General features: G+C 32.6%; 1 protein-coding gene across 1 annotated transcript; it reads right to left on the bottom strand.

Moving 5' to 3' along the window:
• Nucleotides 1-16824: 16824 nt before the first annotated feature.
• Nucleotides 16825-21070, bottom strand: LOC120086782 (protein DOWNY MILDEW RESISTANCE 6-like). Its single transcript, XM_039043576.1, has 4 exons — nucleotides 20647-21070; nucleotides 18412-18662; nucleotides 17851-18166; nucleotides 16825-17311 (listed from the first exon to the last, which is right to left on the bottom strand). The coding sequence occupies exons 1-4, from the start codon at nucleotides 20848-20850 to the stop codon at nucleotides 17048-17050; spliced, it is 1035 nt and encodes a 344-aa protein (XP_038899504.1). The 5' UTR covers nucleotides 20851-21070; the 3' UTR covers nucleotides 16825-17047.
• Between the last annotated feature and the right edge of the window lie 818 nt (nucleotides 21071-21888).

Genomic DNA, 21888 nt, shown 5'->3' on the forward strand with positions numbered 1-21888 from the left:
GAGACTACTGAGAGTTCAATAAGAGTTGTTGAACAGACTGATAAATCAATAAGAGTTGTTGATGTTGGGGCATCTAGTCAATCATCTTAAGAGTTGAGACTGCCTTGACGTAGTGGGAGGGTTGCAAACCCATCAGAATGCTACATGGGTTTGACTGAAGCCCAAAACATCATATTTGATGATGGAGTGGAGGATCCATTGTCTTATAACCAAGCAATGGAGGATGTTGACAAAGATGAGTAGATTAAAGCCATGAATTAGGAAATGGAGTCTATATACTTCAATTATGTCAGAGAACTTGAGGATTAGCCTGATGGGGTAAAACCTATGGGGTGTAAGTGGATCTACAAGAGGAAAAGAGGTGTAGATGGAAATGTGCAAACCTTTAAGGTTTGATTTGTGGCAAAAGGTTATACCTAGGTCGAGGGAGTGGACTATGAGGAAACTTTCTCACCTGTTGTCATGTTGAAGTCAACAGGATTCTCCTGTCCATAGCCACATTTTATGATTATGAGATATGGCAAATGGATGTTAAGACTGCCTTTTTGAATGGTAATCTTGAGGAGACCATCTACATGGCTCAACCAGAAGGGTTCATTCCTCTAGTCAAGAGCAAAAGGTTTGCAAGCTTAATAGGTACAGCTAGGGACTGAAACAAGCATCTAGATCTTGGAACATTAGATTTGATAGTGCGATCAAATCATTTGGCTTTGATCAGAATGTGGATGAACCTTGTGTTTACAAGAAAATCATCAATAGCTCAGTAGCTTTCCTTGTTCTTTATGTGGATGATATCCTACTAATTGGGAATGATGTAGGTTTTCTGATTGATATTAAGAAATCACTAGCCGTCCAATTCCAAATGAAAGATTTGGGAGAGGCACAGTTTGTTCTAGGGATCCAGATCATAAGGGATCATAAGAACAAAAGGTTGGCCTTGTCTTAGGAATTGTACATTGACAAGATGTTGATTAGGTACTCGATGCAGAATTCAAAGAGGGGTTTATTACCCTTCAGATATAGAATTATTTTGCTAAGGAACAGTGTCCTAAGACACCTCAAGAGGTTGAGGAAATGAGATGGATTCCCTATGCATCGACTGTTGGTAGCCTTATGTATGCAATGTTTATGTACTAGACCTGACATTTGCTATGTAGTAGGGATTGTAAGTGGATATCAGTCCAATTCAGGATTAGATCACTGGAAGGCGGTCAAAACAATCCTCAAGTATCTTCGGAGAACGAGGGGCTATATGCTCGTGTATAGAGATAAGGATTTGATCCTTATAGGATATACAGAGTCTGACTTTTAGGCTGATAGAGAATCTCAAAAATCGATATCAGGTTTAGTGTTCACTTTGAATAGAGGGGCTGTAGTTTAACGAAACATCAAACAAGGATGTACCGCAGAGTCCACTATGGAAGCCGAATACGTAGCCGCTTGGAAGCTGTTAAAGAGGCTGTTTGGCTTAGTAAGTTCCTTGGCAATTTTGAAGTTGTTCCAAATATGTCTTTGCTGATCACTCTCTATTGTGATAACAATAGGACTGTGGCAAATTCTAAGGAACCTCGGACTCACCAAAAAGGAAAGCACATAGAACAGAAGTATCATTTGATCAGGGAGATTGTGTATCGTAGTGATGTGATAGTTACGAAGATTGTGTTAGAGCACAATGTTGCTGATTCGTTTACAAAGGCTCTCATGGCTAAAGTGTTTGAGGGTCATCTGGAGAGTTTGGGTCTACGGGACATACGACACCTTTTCTAGGGTAAGTGGGAGATGATACTGAGGTATAGAGTATGCCCTAACTTATTGTATATTGTACTGGTTTCATGTATTGTACATTAGTCTCCTGAGGCATTAGGACAAATGGGAGATTGTTGGAATTGGTGTCCAAATTCTCCCGGTGGTCTCGTAGTTTGTAAACAGTTTGTACACACATTGTTACTAATAAAATAAATGTTATTTTATTTTCATTTACTTATATCTAATAAACTAAGAACCGTGGTTATTTAAGTAACTTAAACATGTATGTGAGACATACAAGTGGATCATGCCTTAAGTAATAACCTAAATAGTATAAGGATAAAGGAGGGATACCTTATCCTGGTGACACGATGGATATAACCCCCTTTGTAGACATTTAGAAGTGTTGTAAAGTGCTACAAATGGTCTGATCCTGACCATTCGTGTGGAGGTGAGCAGGGGGTGTCCTATATAAAGAGTTTGTATAAGACCGGACCATGAGATGAATAATCTCTTTATATAACGCCGTTGATAATTGAAACTTAAATTTCACTAAAATGACCTTAGGTGACATGACCTTAATTCTGATTATTTTGAGAACTCCTACCTATGAGGGCGGTCCTTTGATTAGTATGGGTGAGAGTGGTCAGATTGCTAACTCAACAAGCCTACCTTTTTTGGAGTTGTCTAATTGGGGAGCTAGGAACTTAGCTACACAAGACGGAATTCACTCCTTCACCGAATCAGGGGTAAGTAGATAAATTGCTCCCTTAAGGGCTGATTTTGGGTCTTGAACATAGTGGTCACACTCTCTCTTTGGAAGAGAGGACTCAGTCATAGTAGGACTATGACTTATTGTTCATTAGTAGAATCAGTGGTACTTAAGGAGTTAGATGTAACTACAGGGGAAAAACAGTAAATTGGCCTAGGTGTAATTACGAGCGATTTGTGAAGGATTATTGCACTACTGATTGGTTATATGAACACAAAAATATATCTATAGTACGAAGAATGTAGCTGTCGGTCTTTAATGGAGTGACCGACAGTTAACAAATGGTGGATCTCATGAATAAAGAGTTTAGTCAACTATTCACGTACCATTGGAGCTTCAAGCTACAGGTCCATGAGATCCTCTTGGTAGCTCAATGGGTTCAAGATGAGAATCAGATTTTGGGTTAGTTTAAAGTGTTCAAATTAACAAGGGGAAATTAAATTATATGTGATATAATTGGTGTGATGTATTAGATATATTAATTGGAGGAACTAATATAAATATGATTAATATTAAATACCATAAAATAGAAAAATAACTATGGTTTATATGTTTCATATGATGAAATATTAAAACTATAGGTTATAAATATAATATGATAAATTGGTTATCATATTTATTTATAATATGTTAATTATATGATAATTAAATCTTTTTCTCTAATAACCGATTTGAGTGGGAGGTTATTGGAAGTTTTATGGTAACCGTGAGATAAAAAAAAAATTGTTTTAAAAAATTAGTTGTTGATTTTATTTGAAAAATTCTCACGGAATAGGCTATCAAGTAAAAATAGTTTTTACTAAGCGATAGGCATTGAGAGCGTACATGATGGGCAGAAATGTACGTTATTATAAGCCTTTATTTTAGAATTATGAGGGTTGTTAAGTAGAATATGCGGTGATTGTACTAAGAATTCATGAGAAAGTGAGTTTGTGTTAATCAGCAATAAAAATCTCGGCTAACCCACTATTATGTATTATTCTGCGTCGAAATATCTATTTTTGTAGCTATCACAGTAATCGATCGCATGCATTGGATCTTGCCATCGCAGAGGCGTCGCATACGCAATCACATACGTTTGACGCATGGATGTTGCAGCCATCAACCGCATGCGTCCATTGCATAGAGGTTGTGGCTATAGAATGATAACCATAATAGAGGAATGAACGCAAGGGTGGTGGAATGCAATGATACTCTGGAACCCAACGCATACCTCGGGAGTACAAAAAGGTGATGTTGACATTTCACCCACCATGCCATTAGCAGCAGAGATTCAGAGCAGGTCCACCACGCCATTAGCTACAGAATTTCAGAAAAGGACCATTAAGCCGTTAGCTGCAAAATTTCAGAGAAGGACCATTAATGCTGTCGACGAGCAAGCTCTATAAATAGAAGCCTTAGAGCACAACTTGAAATGATCCAAGGGTCCTTGCCTAAAGGCATCCAAGGTTCCTTGCCTGAAGGCATCCAGGTTTTCTACTTTAGGACAGATCCTTGTGATCTAGACCAAAGCGTGAGAATAGAGTCTTGAGAGTTCTTCATCCTTTCAACCATTTCGAGTGACAACCGGAGCTCCGCTGGAGTTAGATCTCGAGAGAGACTAATCCACCGCCCATCCATGGCACCACCGGCTGCCTTGACACACATTTTCTGGAAGTAAGACATTGCTTCCATCTGGCCCTCCGTATCTTTTCTATCTTTGTATTGTATTACATTGTGCTTCAAGAGATTAATACATTTTGTGATCAATGCATTTCTATATCTTCCTTCGATTCCATCTCCATCTTTATTTACTTAGCATCCTTTACTTTCATTGCAAACTAAGTAAGACTGCTAGAGTATCGCATACTTAATCATGCGGCATAGACATATGAAGCATGTAGCAAACCACCGAGAGGTGTGCGTTGCGTGAGTGTTGTGAGAAAATCCTATTTGCTTAGTGTGAAGCTGTAGTAATACTTGTCTATAAGCAGACGCAATTCTTGTCTATGAGTAGAATCAACAGCGACCAACTGCCCAGGAGGGTAAATGGTTGAACGCATTAAGCAAAGTAAGCAGTGTTCCTAGAGATAGGAATAACTTTATGTCAACCATGTTTATGTGATTATCTTATCTTATGAGTGCATCATTCATCATTTAGGCATACATGAGAGAGTGGTCTAAAAACTAAATCTAGGCTTGAGAGAGTCAAATTGGATCGCATAAGTAAGAATAGAGGCTTAGAAATAAGCTTTGTTTGCTATTACACAGTGCATGCATCCTATAGGATGCAGTCACAACACATGCGTCCAGAAGTAGAATATGGTGGTATGCGATCATCTTGTTTATGTGTGAGAGCATGTGAGTAGGAATAAAGACTTAGAAATAAGGCCATTCGACACTAACGCATATACATCACATGCGTCTTTGTTAAGTGTGTAGTATAATCGCATAGCTTTCGTTGGCTGGGTTACCCTTGCGATCAAGCTTAGTGTTGTGGTGAAGTCATATTCCCCATTTTATCTATTTTTTCATGCATTTTATTACGCTTAACAGTTTCCGTGTTTCTACCTCTCATCGTCATGCTTCCACTACTTAATCTGTTAGTTAGGAGTAGGAGTAGCACATAGCCATAACTTTCAATATTCTTTTATTCTTCGCCACAAACACATTACTTCATAACATTTAGCTACGAGTCCCTGAGTTCGACCTCGGATCACCCCGAGAAACTTGTGATCTCGTTATACTTGGCGAGAGAGCAAGAAAACTTGTGGTAGGAACGCATGGTCATTGCATATATTCTTAGACGCATATTGCATATCTAACGCATGACTAGCGACGAATGGAGAATGAACGATAAACGCATATTTATTCACTCCATTCTCCACTCATTAGTACACAATCGCTTAGAGTTGACTATACGATACTTACTCGTTGATCGTTGCTACACGATCGAGTGGCAAAGTTTATGCGATAGGCTTCCGTTTACTAAACGATCGAGTATATTGTCTATGCGATAAACAATGTTCTTATCTCCCACTTACTCGATCGCATACCTCCTATCTTCATAAATCCAAGATCATACAGAGCCCATAACTCCTGGATTCTCACACTGAGAATACCAAGGTAACACATGTGGTGGTGTTCTACATCCGTTCGTGAATCGAGTTAGACTCAATTGGGTTTGAGGAGCATTCAGTTGTTCGTGTTGTCCATGGTCTATTCGTTGCGTTCAAGTGTTGCTGTGGATGCATTGGAGACTCATTGAGGGATACTTGAAGAATGGTTATTCAAAGGTATGCATACTCTATCCCTTGTATTACTTGTAGCATGCTGTATTTTCTGTATACACATAACCTGTTAGTTTTCGTTTAAGACTATAGTTTGTGTTCAATCTGATTGGAATTTGGAACGATCCACTTCCGCTGCTCATGGAGATCTCTGTTTTAGATTTCCTTCATGAGGTGCAACTAATCGTTCGTTGAGATCATGTTCATATCGTTGTGTTTGAGTTCGTACTATTGAAAGAGTTGTTGAACGATCGAGGGATACTTGAAGAAGAGTTCTTCAAAGGTTTGTATACTCTATCCCTTGTTCAGTCTTTTAAAGAAGCATGTTGTAATTTACTATTTATGCATAATCGTTTCCGTTAGACTATAATTGTTTGAGTTCTCTCTCAATGGGATTTAGGATGATCCGCTTCCGCTCACATGGATCTCTTATTTAGATTTCCTTTAGAGAGTGGCTAGCTTTGTCCACTCAATAAGATCACCATTTTGGGGATTTGTATGAGTAGGTAGTTGGGAGCTATACAAGATAAAATTCACTCATTCTCGTAGTTAGGAAAAGTAGATGAATTGCTCCTTTAATAGCTGATTTTAAGTCTTGAGTAATGAGGCTTCACCATTTCATTAGCCTGAGAGAGGTTAGTTTATAGTTGGACTATAAACTGTTTGTTCATTAGAAGAATCGGTGATACTTAAGGAGTTAGATGTAATTACAGGGATAAAACAGTAATTTGACCCAACTGTAGTCATGAGCAATTTGTGAAGGGTCAACGTACTATTAATTGGTTATATCCCTGGACACAAAAATATATCTACAATGCAAAGAGTACATCTATTGGTCTTTAGTGGTGAGACCGATAGTTAATGAATGGTAATTAATCTAATTAAAGAGTTTAATTGATTAATTTCGTATCGTTGGAGCTTCTAATCTGTAGGTCAATAAGGTCCTCTTATTAGCTCACTCAGGATAAAAACAATGAATAATTGTTTTTGGAATAATTTGAATTGTTCAAATTATTTAAGGGAATTTAAGCTATTAATTATATTAATAAATATAATATATATTGACACATTATAATATATAGTTACTTATAAATCCAGATTTATAATTAAAACTATATAATATGCAAGAGAGAAATATTTCAATGAGACTAAAATATTATTTATATAAATACTATAAGTTCAAATTTAATGTCACTATGATTCGTATTAAAACTATAGGTTATAAGAGAGTTGCATTTTAATATGATTATAATGCATATTATATGGTTTATTAATCAATTAATTAAACATATTATATAAGTATTATATTATTAATAATATAATATTCAATAACTCCCCATGATAGGGGAATATTGATAACATAATATTGATATAACTCCCCATGACAGAGGAGTTATTTTTGTTGAACGTCCTCTCACTCACTCTTCTGATTATTATCTGTTTTTTGAAAACAGAGTGATGAGAAAAAAGAAGAAACAGGCACAACAAAAGGAAAAACTCTCTCCATATTCTTTTCTCTTGCAAATTCCCTTTGCCAAAATATTTTTGGAGCCCACACATCCATCATTCCTTGGGTCCTGAAAATAATGAGTTGGTTGAGTAGTCGTGTCCTCAAGAACATGTTTTGTTGAGATCGTGTTCTTGTCAGTTCAAGGGAAGGCTTTCCTATTCGATTAGAAAAATTGCAGTTCGTGATCCGTGAAGAGGATTAACATGAAGAAGTGAAACACCAAGGATGAATTTTCTCTTCTTCAAAATTTCAGTAGAATGCATGCTTAGAATTCTTCTGTAATTAAGCGTTTTTCAAATTGAATTTCAACTGCACGATGATCATTCGTTTTCGTAAGGAATTCGATTTCTTCAATTGATATCAGAGCCAAATCGTGCAATTTTCTATTCAATTTCAAACAAAAATCAGAGATTCGGTGGGTTTTCTTTTGCATTTTGAATCTTGAGATTTCTAAATAGATGTTTTAAATTTTGGCAGTAGTTTTACTGCTTTAATTAGATTAAAGTTGTAAGGGCTCGTTTTTTTGGGCGTTTATTTTATGCAATTGAGTCTATAAATCTGTGTCGATTGAGGAGCAAGAGTTGTTGTTAAGATATGTTGAAAACGGAGCAAAAGCAGGCCAAGAACGAAGCATATATTTGTATTTTGTGCTGGAGCGTAAAGTAGAGCATTGCAACGCTCAGCTTTATGCTGTGACGCAGAAGCCCAGCCCTACAGTGCTGTCGCCGAGCTTACAACGCTGGAAGCACCGTAGCATTATGCTACGACACAAACGCAATGTCACTATCTAACAACGTCGTGACACTTCGAGGTCTACACGCGTGCATTCCATACGGTTGGAGGTCGTGGGTTCGAGCCTGTCGAGTGGAGTTTGCTTTTTTGAATTCAAATTTTGTAATTTTATTTATTTTAATTAATTAAATTGATATAATATTGACTATATTGATTTAGTTAATATTTTAGGGTGCCAAAATTTTGTCTATGTTAGCTATTTATTTAATTTTACATTTGTTGTATGATAAAAATTCATATGTTTATAATGTATGCCATATAGTTTTTAAAATCTCACCTTAGGATAAAAATTTATCATGCATCATATTTAATATAAATGTTATATTATATAATTGCGTGATATTATAAGCATGCTCATGCATCATAATGAAGAGAAATATTATATTATATGATTGCATGCATTATTAAGCATATCCATGCATCATACTTCAATATAATTGTTATATTCGTGTGATGGATATGTTTTATTTTCATTAGTGAAAAATATAAATGTATATTATATGATGAAAATGGTATTGCATTGAGCATGACATTACTTGGAAAACTATAATTATTATATCTGATTAATCTCATTAGATGGATGTTATAGGTTTTAATAATTTCATTAATTTATAATTGTTATAAGTTTAATGAATTAGATTAAAATCTATAATCAAGAGTTGCATGAAAACATAGGTCTCAATTAATTTTAAATAGTTTAAAATTAATTCACCGAGACTTATGTTAAAAAAATATTTCTAATATGATTAGAAATAAATTAGTATTTTATTTTTCTTTTGATAGAATTAATTGGAAAGAATAAAAGATTAAATTTATAAAATAATTGTCTATAAGGGATCTTTGTCCAAGGAAGGTTATGTCTAGGATTAAGATATTTAAGCTGACAAAAAACGGAACAACCCTATCTGGGAACCGACTTGGAGGTGAATTAGACAGGTATTTTATAAGCATGCAATACATGATTACATTTGTTAAAATGTTTAATAATTGGAAATCATATATCGTTAAACCATTCAATATAAACGTTATATTGAGAAAATTAACAATAATAGTTAAATTAATTAGTCGAATTTACTAAAGTTAATAAGCCCTAGGTTCTAAAACACTTAGTGGGAGGAAAAAAATATATGATATGTTATTTTTCTACTTATGTTCTCCCTAAAAAGTTCACACAGTGAGATCCATGCTCGGCCTCGTGATGCCTTGGGCGCATCCTCCCTTAGGAAGGCATTTGCATGGATCAATATTAAGGTGAATGGAGAAAGTGTTTATAGTAAATGAGAGAAGAACATGTGCCAACACATCTTATGGTCTCATTCAATAGTTTATAATATTTTTCCATGCTCGGCCTTGTGGTGCACTGGGATCGTGCCCCTTAGGAAGATGTTTGCATAGAAAGGGATAGAGTGAACTCTAGAAATGGATAGGATTGCTTAGTCAATATAAAAATTATGAAGGGATGAAAATGAAGGGTTACCCAAATACTTGATGCAACTCTTAATTATTGATTTTAATTTTAATTTCATTTAGTTATAATGATTATAAATAAATGAAACAATTAAAACATCCATTGCATGCTTGACATACTTCAGCTAATCATAACATTTATAAATTAACCTAAGGTAATGTCATTCTTCATGCAATCTCCATTCATTACTAATATATATAACAATTAAACAACATAATATTGGGTTTTATATCCTAAAACTCGTGGTTTGTAAACAATAGAACTTATTCTGAAAATTAAATAAGTTGTTATTGAATATATTGTTTTTTTTCGAAATCCAATAAACTTGAAGTCCCTTGACTATTACATGAGTACTTGAACTTTATGTGGAGACATACAAGTGGATCAGGTTTGAGTAAATAGTAAAAAATGATCTATAGTATATGAATAAGGTTGGGTGCCTTATTCTGTAATACTATAGGATACAGCCTACTCTGTAGTTATTACAAAGAGTTGTAAAGTGCTACAAATGAAGTGATCGTAATTCGTTCATGTTAGGACATGAGAAGTGAGGGCGTCCTGTGCAAATGAGTTTTGTGCAAGATCGGACCACGAAATCAGTCATTCTTACTTCATAACGCTATTTACTGTTTAAGACTGACTATTTCAAAGCGATGACCTAGGTAACTTAATCTTAATCCTGAGCTAACTATGAACTCCTGTTTGTTTGGGATTATCCTTTGATCTGCAAACGGTGAGAGTAAACCTATGTCTTTGCTCAATAAGCCTCCCATTTTGGGATAAGACTGGATGAATAGCTGGGGACATAGGGTGCAAGATGGAATTCACTTCTACCCGATTAGGGTTAGTAGAGAGGTTGTTCCCTTTAAGTGCTGATTCTAGGTCTTGAACAAGAGGCCTCACCCTCTCATTGGCTCGAAAGGGATTTGATTTTTTTACTTAAGGAACAATAGGTAATTTCGGAGGTAAAATAGAGATTCGACCTAGCTGTTATTACGAATAGCCTGTGAAAGGTTAACTTACTAATCATGGTTATATCGAGTGGGTATAATATATCTACATTGAGAAGAGTTCAACTATGGGATTTAGTGGAATCACCCATTAGTTAACGAATGTGGGTTAATTCGGTCTAATGAGTTTAGCCAATTAATCTCGGATTGTTGGAGCCCATGATTTGTAGGTCCGCGAGGTCCCCTTACTAGCTCGTAAATGGTTTAGCTCTAGAATAGTGTGATAAGTTAATTTGAAATGTTCAAATTAGAATTAAATGAATTGGAGAAATTAATTTTAAATATGATTTAAATATTTGAAGATGAAATCGTGTAAAATTAATTTAATATTTGATATTAAATTAATTAGAATTATTTAAATTGTTTAAATAATTATTTATTGATTTTATTAAGAAAATTAATTTATGAAATTAATTTTATAAAATTAATAATATTTTCAATTTTATTAAATAAAGTTATTTGTGAAATCAATTTATCAAAAATTGAAAAGGAAAGAAATACACACAATGGAAAATTAGCATTCTCCATTGTCTTCTTTAAGTAGCTCACTAACAACCCACTTCTTAAGTCTTCATTTACTCCATGCATGAGCTACATCTCATGTTGCTAATCTCTTTGCATGATCGTCTGCAATATATTGAAGAGATTGGAGTGATTTTGAGAAATGTTCTTCATTTGGGTTGCTGCGGTGAGCATTCTCCAACTTCCCTTAATTCAAGCTTATTTTGAGTCCCACAATTCAATCTAAAGTACCAAAAGGATAGTAGGGAAGATATTGGAGTGGTCTACATCAAGCTTCGGAGAAGATTTGCAGCTGGATTCATGCTTTGAGGAAGTTCTACAAAGGTATGTCACGAAACCCATTTATTTCTGCTGAAACATCTTTCATTTCTGCCAAAATTAATGAATTAAAGTGCTTATGGATCTTGGTCACTTCCGCTGCGTGATGGTATGTTCCAACAGATAATGAATTATACTATAACATACTTTTCATATATTCATTCAACCAAATATTATAACAGTTATAATATAAATGATGCATGGAAATGCTATAAATGCATGCATACATATACTATAACATTTATACTATACGATGCATGTGAAGGAAATCTAAGACAAGAATTTCCATGAATAGCGGAAGGAATCGTTCCAAATTCCATTCAGATTGAACACAAACAATTACAGTCTTAAAACGGAAACTAATAGGTCATGCATATACAGAAACTACAATATGCTTAAATAGAAATCAAGGGATAGAGTATGGGTACCTTTGAAGAACCATTCTTTAAGAATCCTTCGGTAAGAAGTCCAATGCATCCAAAACCAGCATACGAACGCAATGAGAAAACTGTTATCAATAGCACGAACAACCAACAACTCCTTGAACCCAATCGAGTCCAACTCGATTCACGAACGGATGTAGAATACTACCACAAGTGTTACCTTGGTATTCTCGGTGTGAGAATCCAGGATTTGTGGGCTCTGGATGATATTGGCTTGAGGAAGAGACTGGAGGTATGCGATCGAGCGAGTGGGAGAAAAGAACACAGTCTGTCGCATAGACAATGTGCTCGATCGTTAAGTAAACGAAGCCTCTGGCATAGACTTTGCTACTCGATCATGTAGCAATGATAAGCTGATTGACTATCGTATAGTCAAGTCTACATGATCATTTAGTCTCTTTCAACGCTATCGCTTAGTAAAACCCTTTTACTTGATAGTTTTTTACGTGGGTAATTTTCGAATGAAGCAACTACTAATTTTGGAAAATTTTTTACTTTTATCTCACAGTTACCATAAAATTCAAATAACCTCCCACTCAATCGGATATTAGAGAAAAAGAATTAATTATCATATAATTAATATATTATAAATAAATATGAAACAACTTATCATATTATATTTATAACCTTAGTTTTAATATTTCATCATATGAAACATATAAACCATAGTTCTTTTTCTATTTTTGGTACTTAATGTAAATCATATTTTATATTAATTTCTTCAAATAATGTATCTAATACATCACACCAGTTATATCACATATAATTGAATTTTCTCTTGTTAATTTGAACAATTCAAACTAACCCAAAGTCTGATTCTTAACTTGAATCCATTGAGCTACCAAGAGAACCTTATGGATCTGTAGCTTGAAGCTCCAACGGTATGTGAATAGCTGACTAAACTCTTTAGTCCCGAGATCTACCATCCGTTAACTGTCGGGCACCTACTAAAGACCAATAACTGCACTATTCTCACTATAGATATATTTCTGTGTCCATATGACTAATCAACAGTGTGATAACCCTTCATAAAATGCTCCTAAGTACATCTGGGCCAATTTATCGTTTTTCTCTTGTAGTTACATCCAACTTTTTAAGTACCACTGATTCATCTAATGAATAATAAGTTTATAGTCCTATTATGACTGAGTCCTCTTTTCCAAAGAGAGGGTGTGATCATTATGTTCAAGACCTGGAATCAGCCCTTAAGGGGGCAATTTATCTACTTACCCCTGCTTGGGGAATGAGTGAATTTCATCTTGTGTAGCTGAGTTCCCAACTCCCCAATCAGACAAATCCCCAAAAAGGTAGACTTGTTGAGTTGGCAATCTGGTCACTCTCACCCATATTAATCAAAGGACCACCCTCATAGGCAGGAGTTCTTAAAACAATCAGGAGTAAGGTCATGTCACCTATGGTCGTTTTAGTGAAATGTAAGTCTCAAATATCAACGACGTTATATAAAGAGACTAATCATTTCGTGGTCCGATCTTATACAAACTCTTTGTATAGGACAACCCTGCTCGCATGTCTCCATATGAATGGTCAGGATCAAACCATTTGTAGCGCTTTACAATACTTGTAAATATCTACAAAGCAGGCTGTATCCATAGTGTCACAAGGATAAGGTATCCCTCCTTTATCCTTATACTACAGGCCATTTAAGTTATTACTTAAGGCATGATCCACTTATATGTCTCACATACATGCTTAAGTTTATATGAAATAACCACGAATTTTAGTTTATGGATATGAGTAAATGCAAATAAAATAACAATTATTTTATTAATAACAATGTGTGTACAAACTATTTACAAACTACGAGACTTTTGGAGAATTAGGACACCAATCCCAACAGCATGAGCATGCTATATAATTTAAAGCATGCATATACATCTTATAATATAAAATGATGCATGAATATAATTGCATAACCTATGGCGGGTTTTAAAACTATATGACATACAATATGACATATAAGATAAAACATACATCTTATGTATATTTAATAAAAATAGTTAATGGAACGGGATAAGACACGTAAAAGGAAACTTCAAAGGCTAACTATTACATGGATAAGAGTCATTCGGTTTAAAAGGCTAACTATTACATGAATAAGAGTCATCTGGTTCGAAACAAGTGAACCAGGCCTTGAACCGCTTGAATAGAATCATCACCAAGAAAGTCTCTACAGTGATCATGTAGCAAACTAGTAGTAAGTGTTGCAAAAACTTGCTGCACGATCTTGTAGCAAAAGCTACACGATCGTGTAGCAAAACCTACATGATCTTGTAGCATTTGCTACATGATCGTGTGGCAAAAAAACTACACGATCCTGTAGATATGCTTTCTTCTTCGTCGAAGCAGTGTTCTGAATTTCTTCTTTGAAACTCCTTGGGAATAGCACGAACGACTCGAAACAATGAATACAAACTCTATAGCAAAATTACGCCCAAAATAGGGGCCATTACAAACAAAATTTGTAAATGAAATAAAGCCTTAAAACTAAGTATCCTATCCCGAAACATCCATATTCATATTGAAACCATTCATCACATGAACTTTAAATAGAATGCAGAATAAGTAAAATCCACCAACACTATAAAAATAAATTTTAAAAAAATGGAATTTGGGATCAGTAATCCAAAAACTTGACTCTGATACCAATTGAAGGAACTCAAAAAAAGAGAACCTTAAGCGTAAGCAAGATCATCCCAATTCCTATTTTTCATTGAATGTAATTTTTTAGAGTAAATAAAAAACGAGATATGCATTTACATAAATTACAATATGCTTTAACAAAAGAAAATCTTAGGGTTTCAGAAACCCATACTTTTGAAGACTTTCTTCAAGAATCGTCGAACAGTATACAAACACTACCATAATGGTTTCCTCGGTCTTTTCAGGCAGAGAACCCAAGAGTGGTGGGTGCTCTAACTATTTTGGAATGAGGGAATTCGATTTGAGTAGAAAGGAGAAAGAGTTAAGAACGTTCACCAACAACTTAAAACTCACAGAACTATTTCTGTCTTTCTGACAGTGTGTGTCACAAAGAAAGAGACTCTCTCCTCTCTTTCTAAAACAAAAAATAGAGAGACCATCCATTTACGTGTGTGGAGAGAAAAGAGAGGGAGGGAGAACTCTCCCTCATTTTAAATTAAAATAACATTTGATGGTTATATGTTATATTTGATATAACATATAATTTGATATATATATATATATATATATATTATATAATATATCATTATATGTTATATCAAATATAACATATAACCTATAGTTTTAATATTGTATCATATACAATATAACCTATAGTTTCTTTTCTCTCTCATATGACATTTAATATAAATCACATTTATATTAAATTTAACAATTATGAATCCAATTCATATAATTAATTCTTGAATCATATTCAAATATTTATTTCCTCTCATTAAAACTATAAAATATCAAATACATTTTAATAACTATATCACATAAAATTAAAATAACTTAATTATATCATATATAATTAAATCCCTCTATTAATTTGAACAATTCAAATTAATCCAAAAATTGATTGTCATTTAATCCTATTGAGCTACCAAGGGGACCTCATGGACCTGTACCTTGAAGCTCCAACGATACATGAATAATTAATAAAACTCCCATACAAATCAAAAATCTGCCCTCATACGAATCCCAAAATGGTAGGCTTGTTGAGTCGGCGATCTGGTCACTCTCACCCATACAAATCAAAGGTCTGCCCTCAAAGGCAGGAGTTCACAACTCACTTAGAATTCGGATCATGTTACCTATGGTCATTTTGGTGAAATGTAAGTCTATTATGAACGATGTTATATAATGAGACTAAACATTTCGTGGTCCGGTCTTATACAAACTCCTTTGTATAGAATATCCTCGCTCACATGTCTATACATGAATTATCAGGATTAGATCATTTGTAGCACTTTACAACAATTGTAATATCTACAAAACGGGCCATACTCGTAGTGTCACTAGGATAAAGTACTCAACCTTATCCATATACTACAGACCATTTAGGTTATCATCTAAACATGATCCATCCATAGGTCTCTACATACATGTTTAAGTTACAAGATAACCTTGGATGTTAGATTATTAGTTTGTGGTTAATGCAACTAAAATATCATATATTTTATTAAATAGACAATGAGTTTGAATAAAAAATCATATATTTTATTAAATAAATAATGAGTTTGTTAAATACATTTACAAACTATAGTACCCTATGAGATTTAGGGCATCAACCCCAACAATGGACACTACTTCTACCTCCAAATTTATTCTTTTGTTATTTACTTTTCACCAATAGTTTAAAAAACCAAGCCAAATTTTGAGAACTAAAAAATGTAGGTTTCAAAAAGTTGTTTTTATTTTTGGAATTTGACTAAGAATCCAACCATTGTAATTAAGAAAAATGTGAATCATGGTAAGAAATGTAGATAAAATAGATTTAATTTTAAAAAAATAAAAATAAAAAAAAACTAAACGATTACCAAATTAGACCTTAACAAAACTGAAAATTCAAAATTTAGCTTCAACTTATAGAAACCAATTATATTTGTAAATGCAAGGCGTTACACTTTCCTTCTTTTATAATTCTTTGGTAGTTAATTACACAATATTTTCAACAAAACACATTGTAAAATCAAACCATTTGAACGCCAAGATCGCATGGTATCATTTGAAAAAAGAAAATTAAGATTAAACCATCAACAATCAACCTATAATATAGTTACCCTAAGTTACTATTTGAACTAATAAAATTTTCATAACTTACCAATTTACAAAGAAAAGAAATGGGAAGAAGAAAAAACTCAAATTCCATAACATATAACACTTTTTTGATCCATTGAACAAAGTGAGAATTTCTTTTTTTAACATTTATTCAAATGGAAGCTTAACGTACCCATAAAATAGAAATTATTGATACTAATTAACCAAATTCTAAGATAGTAGAGTTAAAATATGAATATTCCTTTATTATATTATATGTCTTGTGATGTTCTTGTTTACATTAGGATAACCATGGTCTTATTATATGGTTTTTTTTAGTAATAGTAAATTACTAGGAATAACAATACTCACTCTCACTTTACTAGTAACATATAATAGTTCTTTAACATTATAATAATAGTAATACCTAGCAACACAACAGTTGTATTATATTTTAGACACTCTCATTAAGATTGGTTGAAGTTAAATACTTAATCACTACCTCTCTATCTCTTGGCATATAAAAATATTCTCCCATGAATTCTTTGCAATTGATGGAGCGATATTGTGGAGGATCAACTTCATTTATCAGGTTTTTTGCTGGTTCTATAGTCGCATCGTTTTTAGGAAAAACGAGATAGACTAAGGTTTGTCGATACGTCTTTGTATTCGTCATGACTCGATGTTCCGTTGCTTTAAAATTTCCGTTGCTAATTATCTATAAAAACCAAAAAGTACTTGTATGGTTATTTTCATCTTTTGGGAAGAGAAATACTTGTAAAGTTAATTTGATCTTTCTTATACTTCTATTATCATAATTATTTAGTATGTGAAGTTGTGAAAATATATTACTCATTTACTAACATGATTTAGATTAATTTCTATTCTTTTTAATTTTAAGTTTTGCTCTTTTAGTACAAGTACTTCTAATTATAAGGAATTTAAGAAAGTATTGGTAAGTAAAAGTTTACTTTTATTTTTGGTAGCTTTACACTTGCCAATCTCTCACAAAAACACTTCTCACATGCCCTTTTTATTTTTGTGCTTTTCTCTCTCCCTCTCTCTCTCTCTTTTTTTTTTTTTTTTTTTTTTTGTCTCCCTTAAAAAAAAAACATAGATGTTTGTTTGAACAAAATTATTTTCAAATACGATGAAAAATATTATTAACAAAATCAAAGTAATTTTTAATCGAACATCCACTCTAAGTTTATGCTCGAAAGAAACTGAAAGTAGGCAAGGACAATAAGACGTACGTACCTCGAGAAAATAGCCAAAGTTTACGATAAGGGCATCATCAATGGGATCAACATCAATCCATTGACCATTCTTGAAAACTTGAAGGCCATTGATATCTTGAAACAAAATGGTGATGAAGTTTGGATCGCAATGTGGGAACAATCCCAAAGTCAAGCTAGGGTTTGGGCATGGTGGGTAATGGTTTACCAACAATGATGAATGTTCACTCATTTCACTCTTAAAGTAGTCTCTCCCAAGTCCCAACCCTTCACTAATCACCTCCAATATCTTGCAAGCAAGTTTTCTCATTTCAATACAATATTCTCCAACCACCTCCCTAAATAATAAGAAGAATATTAGTTATTTTCATTTTTTTTAAATACAAAAATTACGAGGACGGAGATCGGAGCTTTGATCTCTAGGAAGGAAGGTCATGCCAATTTTTCTCAAACTCGATTAAATTTGCCAAAGTGAACTTAGCTCAACAGTAATTGGCATAATCTCCTTTCTAGAAGTCGGAGGTTCGATCCCCTATACCTGCAGTTACGTATAAATAGAAAAGCTTTATTGTGTTATTTTTACCTGAAGTTAAGGGGTTTTTCAGGCCAAAAATGAATATACTTTTCCAAAGGATGACAATCGAATTGTGAAACATCTCTCCAGCTGTGAGCTTGTTCAGTCTCATAATTTACAGAGCTTGTATAAAATTTGCAACTTTTATTGGGGTCTTTGGAACATTCCCTCTCTTTTTCTTCAGACGACATGGCATGAAACTCTTTGAAAACCATCATCGTTTTGTTTATCAACTCTTTTGACACTCCATGGTTTATCACCTAACGATAAACATGAACACAATCCAGTGCTTAAACCTTTACATTTTTTTTTTTTAAATTACAGATCATAACTAAGTTTGAATTAATTCCTAATGAAAAATATTAAGCTAACACATTAAGGCTCAGTTCGGTAACAATTTAGTTTATGAAAAATGAATGTATTTCTTTTCAATTTCTTACACCTATTTATATATTTCTTAAGTCAAAGAGTTGAATTCCATCTTAACCAAATTCTAATTCTAAAAACTACTTCTGTTTTGGTTTTCGTATGTTGATTTGGTTTTTAAAAGTTTTGATGAAAAATAGATAATAAAGTAAGAAATTTAGAAGTAGAAGAGTCTTTATAAACTTAATTTTTAAAAATTAAAAACAAAAATGAAGGTCCTGTTTAATAATCATTTGGTTTTTATTTTTTATTTTTTTGTTTTTGAAAATCTGTTTTTGGTTTTCAGTTTTCGAAAACAAAAACTATACATGTTTCTTTACTATTCTTTGTTTTCTATTTTTTAAAACAAAAAACAAAAAATATGTTCGGCAATTGTATTTTTTTCCTTAAAAAATAAAACAAAAAATATGTTTGGTATTCATGATTTTTGTAATAAAAAATCAAAATAAGTTTGATAACTTTCTTAGCTTTATACACTTTTTATAAAAATAAAATCGAACATTTTGTAATAAATCCCCATCTTTATATACACAGTTCTAAACTTATAGCTTTATTTTTAACCTTTTCTTTTTTTAAAAAAATCATATTGATAAAAACATTATCTATATTTTAAATGGATGGACTAATCACAAATCAAATGGAGAAAGATAAAGAAACAAACATATTGATAAAATACAAGAAAATAGTTTCATTTAGATTGTAATATTGAAAACAATTAATCTAAATCCAATGAATTTAAGTTGTTTAGTTCGTAGTATTCAATGTGTCATGAACAATCGTCTCCCAAGATAGTTATTATTATTCTTATGATTCTATTTATATTTTCCAACTATTTAGTTTTGAATTTTTCAAAAATGTTTGTGTTAAAATAAATAAAAATAAGAATTGATATAGAAATAATGGGAATGTTAAAAAATAGAAAAATAAGGGAAATTATTTATACAAAATAACAAAATTTAATCATTTTAGACTTCAATTAATTTTTATCACTCATATATATACGAAAGGAATTCTATTAGCTTGTACTAATGATTGACTTTTATCAGTATCTATCGTTGATAAGTCCATCGGTTTTTTTTTCTATTTTTATAAATAGATTGACATTTTTTTATGTGTGAAAATTTCCCTAGAAATAAAGTTTATAACAAGAAAGTTTGTTTTTTTAATATTATTTTTTTAAAATTACATATAAAAAGAGTTTTCTAAAAACAACCTTTTTTGTTTTAAAAAATTTTTAGGCTCTATTTTGCAACCATTTTGTTTTAATTTTTTTTTTTTTAAATTAAGTCTATAAATATATCTTCCATCTCTAAATCCCTTGCCTTGAAATTCTAATCCTAGTCGGATTCTTAGGCCTGCAGCATTATACTTAGTCTATTGCGATACTTTTTTTTAAGAAAAAAAAATTAAATTGAAAGATATAACTGTTTACGGATGTAAAATAAAAACTTAGGGTTCGTTTGTATTGACTTGAGAGAAAAATGTTTTTCAAAAAATTAATTTAAACACTTTTGACAAAAAATATTAAAAATACTCTTTAAAAATTATTTTGAACGATTACCGAACACTTGGTTTTTTTTTTTAAATTGACTTATTTTTAAATTAAACACTAGAAAATGCATTCTAAACATATCTTTAGTCTCTGAGCAAGTTTAAACCTAATCTAATATGGTATCCGAGCATATCAAACCCATTTTATATATAGTTGTTTATTTTATTTTATTTTGTCAGAAGTGATTAAGAATAAGTTCTGAAAGTTTTGTGGCAGTTTACTGAGGAACAAATAAAAGAACAATGGATTCGTGAGCTCTTTCAAACCTGAAAAAATCCGAGATCTCGAGTAATGTCAAGAATGTTTTGGAAGAGAAAGGTTCGATCGTCTGTGGCCAAATCAAGTACGGAGATCGTCGTCTTCACAGCGACAGTGGGCCTCTTCTCCGATGGAAAGACATAATTTTCTGGGACTGATTCAACATCCATCCAATTTGACACAACCTTCATCTGTGACATGTTGCTCATCATCTTTGATGAGTGATGAATAATATGCAACTGGAGTAGCTTCTTTATATATAGTAGTCAGGTGGTTTCTTAATTTAAGTTGTTTTCTCTCTTCTTCAAGAATTATTAGATGGATTTGGATCCATCTCAAAATAAATTCTTGTATCAGATCCTAATAAAGTTAGAATTTAATACCGCCTATTTGAGTTTGATGGGTTTTGATATCATATTACATGAACTTAGATTCTATATCAAAACCAAATTGAATATGAGACAAATAACTTGTATAATTTATAAAACTGTGAGACCTATTCATTTTTCCAATGTGAGATCTAAACCAGTATTGATCATACATGCTATATATATATACACACTATGAAGCACAAACATAGATACAGATACGATCGGATACGACGATTTATCAATTTCTAAAAAACTAAGATACGGATACGCCTAAGGATACGTCATTTTTTTATATATATATTTTAATATATATATATATTTCTAAAAAACGGGGATATTGATACGTTGAAGATACATTTTCTTTTTCTTTAAAAAAAAATCTAGGATATAAATAAATTTAACATACAAGTTAATAACAATAGCACAAAATAGAATACAAACACTGAAATACAATTAAAAAAAAAAACATCTAAGATGTTGAAGTACAATAGTTAATAAAAATGCAATAGAAAAGTGACTCATATTGCAAAGAAGAAGAAGAAGAAGAAGATTAGAGGGAGAAGTATGAAGATAAACGAAGAACTTTTTTATTGAATTGTTGAAGATATCCAAATGATTTATATTTTGGTCGACTTTGTGGGGACTCAAATGTGAAGATAGAGATTAGATGATTCTAGTCTAGGGTTTGATCCGTTATTTTTTTTCCTTTTAGTTTTGGATTCGAGTAGTGAACTTTTTAAATAGATTGCCTAGTTTTAGATTGAGAAAGATTAGAAGTTGCTTGTCTTTTTTTAAAAAAAAAAAGTACGCGTAGAAATAGATACGTCAAATTCTGTGTTATCTGGGAAGTATCTGGAAGTATTGGTATCCCATACGTGT

The sequence above is a fragment of the Benincasa hispida genome, chromosome 9 (assembly GCF_009727055.1).
Source record: "Benincasa hispida cultivar B227 chromosome 9, ASM972705v1, whole genome shotgun sequence".
Taxonomy (NCBI): Eukaryota; Viridiplantae; Streptophyta; class Magnoliopsida; order Cucurbitales; family Cucurbitaceae; genus Benincasa; species Benincasa hispida.

Bases quoted from the DNA above. Each gene is read 5' to 3' on its own strand.
- LOC120086782 (XM_039043576.1), bottom strand. From the start codon at position 20,850: ATGATGAGCAACATGTCACAGATGAAGGTTGTGTCAAATTGGATGGAT. The intron at 18,663-20,646 runs GTTTGAAAGAGC...GTTTATCGTTAG, and splicing joins GAGATCTCGGATTTTTTCAG to GTGATAAACCATGGAGTGTC. The intron at 17,312-17,850 runs GTACGTACGTCT...TGGTTTTTATAG, and splicing joins ACTTTGGCTATTTTCTCGAG to ATAATTAGCAACGGAAATTT.